Source organism: Penaeus monodon, chromosome 15 (assembly GCF_015228065.2).
Source record: "Penaeus monodon isolate SGIC_2016 chromosome 15, NSTDA_Pmon_1, whole genome shotgun sequence".
Lineage (NCBI taxonomy): Eukaryota > Metazoa > Arthropoda > Malacostraca > Decapoda > Penaeidae > Penaeus > Penaeus monodon.
Window position 1 is genome coordinate 36340430 of NC_051400.1, and position 311 is coordinate 36340740.

Consider the following 311-nt stretch of genomic DNA (forward strand, 5'->3'; position numbering starts at 1 on the left):
TGATTTAACCGTGACATATATACTACATTTTCCCCAACCAAATCCTCCACTCTGTTAAGGTTCCATTAATGTTTTGATTTGATTTTAATGCCCTTTTCAGAATTCCAGCAAGTGGTGATGGGACTCAAAAGAGAACACAAGGAGTCTCTCGACCGCGTGGAGAGGGACCAGGAGGTGAATCTGTTCAACCTGCGAGGGGAGCAGGCGGAGAAGCTGTGCCAGTACGAGCAGAAAATCCGGGAGCTTGAGGTTGAGCTGGAGAAGCTTAAGACTGTCTCGGCAATTCAGGTTCGGTTGTTTAGCCTTGAAGA

General features: G+C 46.9%; 1 protein-coding gene across 1 annotated transcript in view; it reads left to right on the plus strand.

The window, feature by feature from the left end:
- Positions 1 to 311, plus strand: part of LOC119582348 (formin-2-like) — a gene marked incomplete in the record, with an annotated part of 21001 nt that overhangs the window by 4732 nt on the left and 15958 nt on the right. Inside the window, 1 exon segment of the mRNA XM_037930564.1 lies at positions 101 to 288. Within this exon segment, the coding sequence (XP_037786492.1) occupies positions 101 to 288 (188 nt within the window).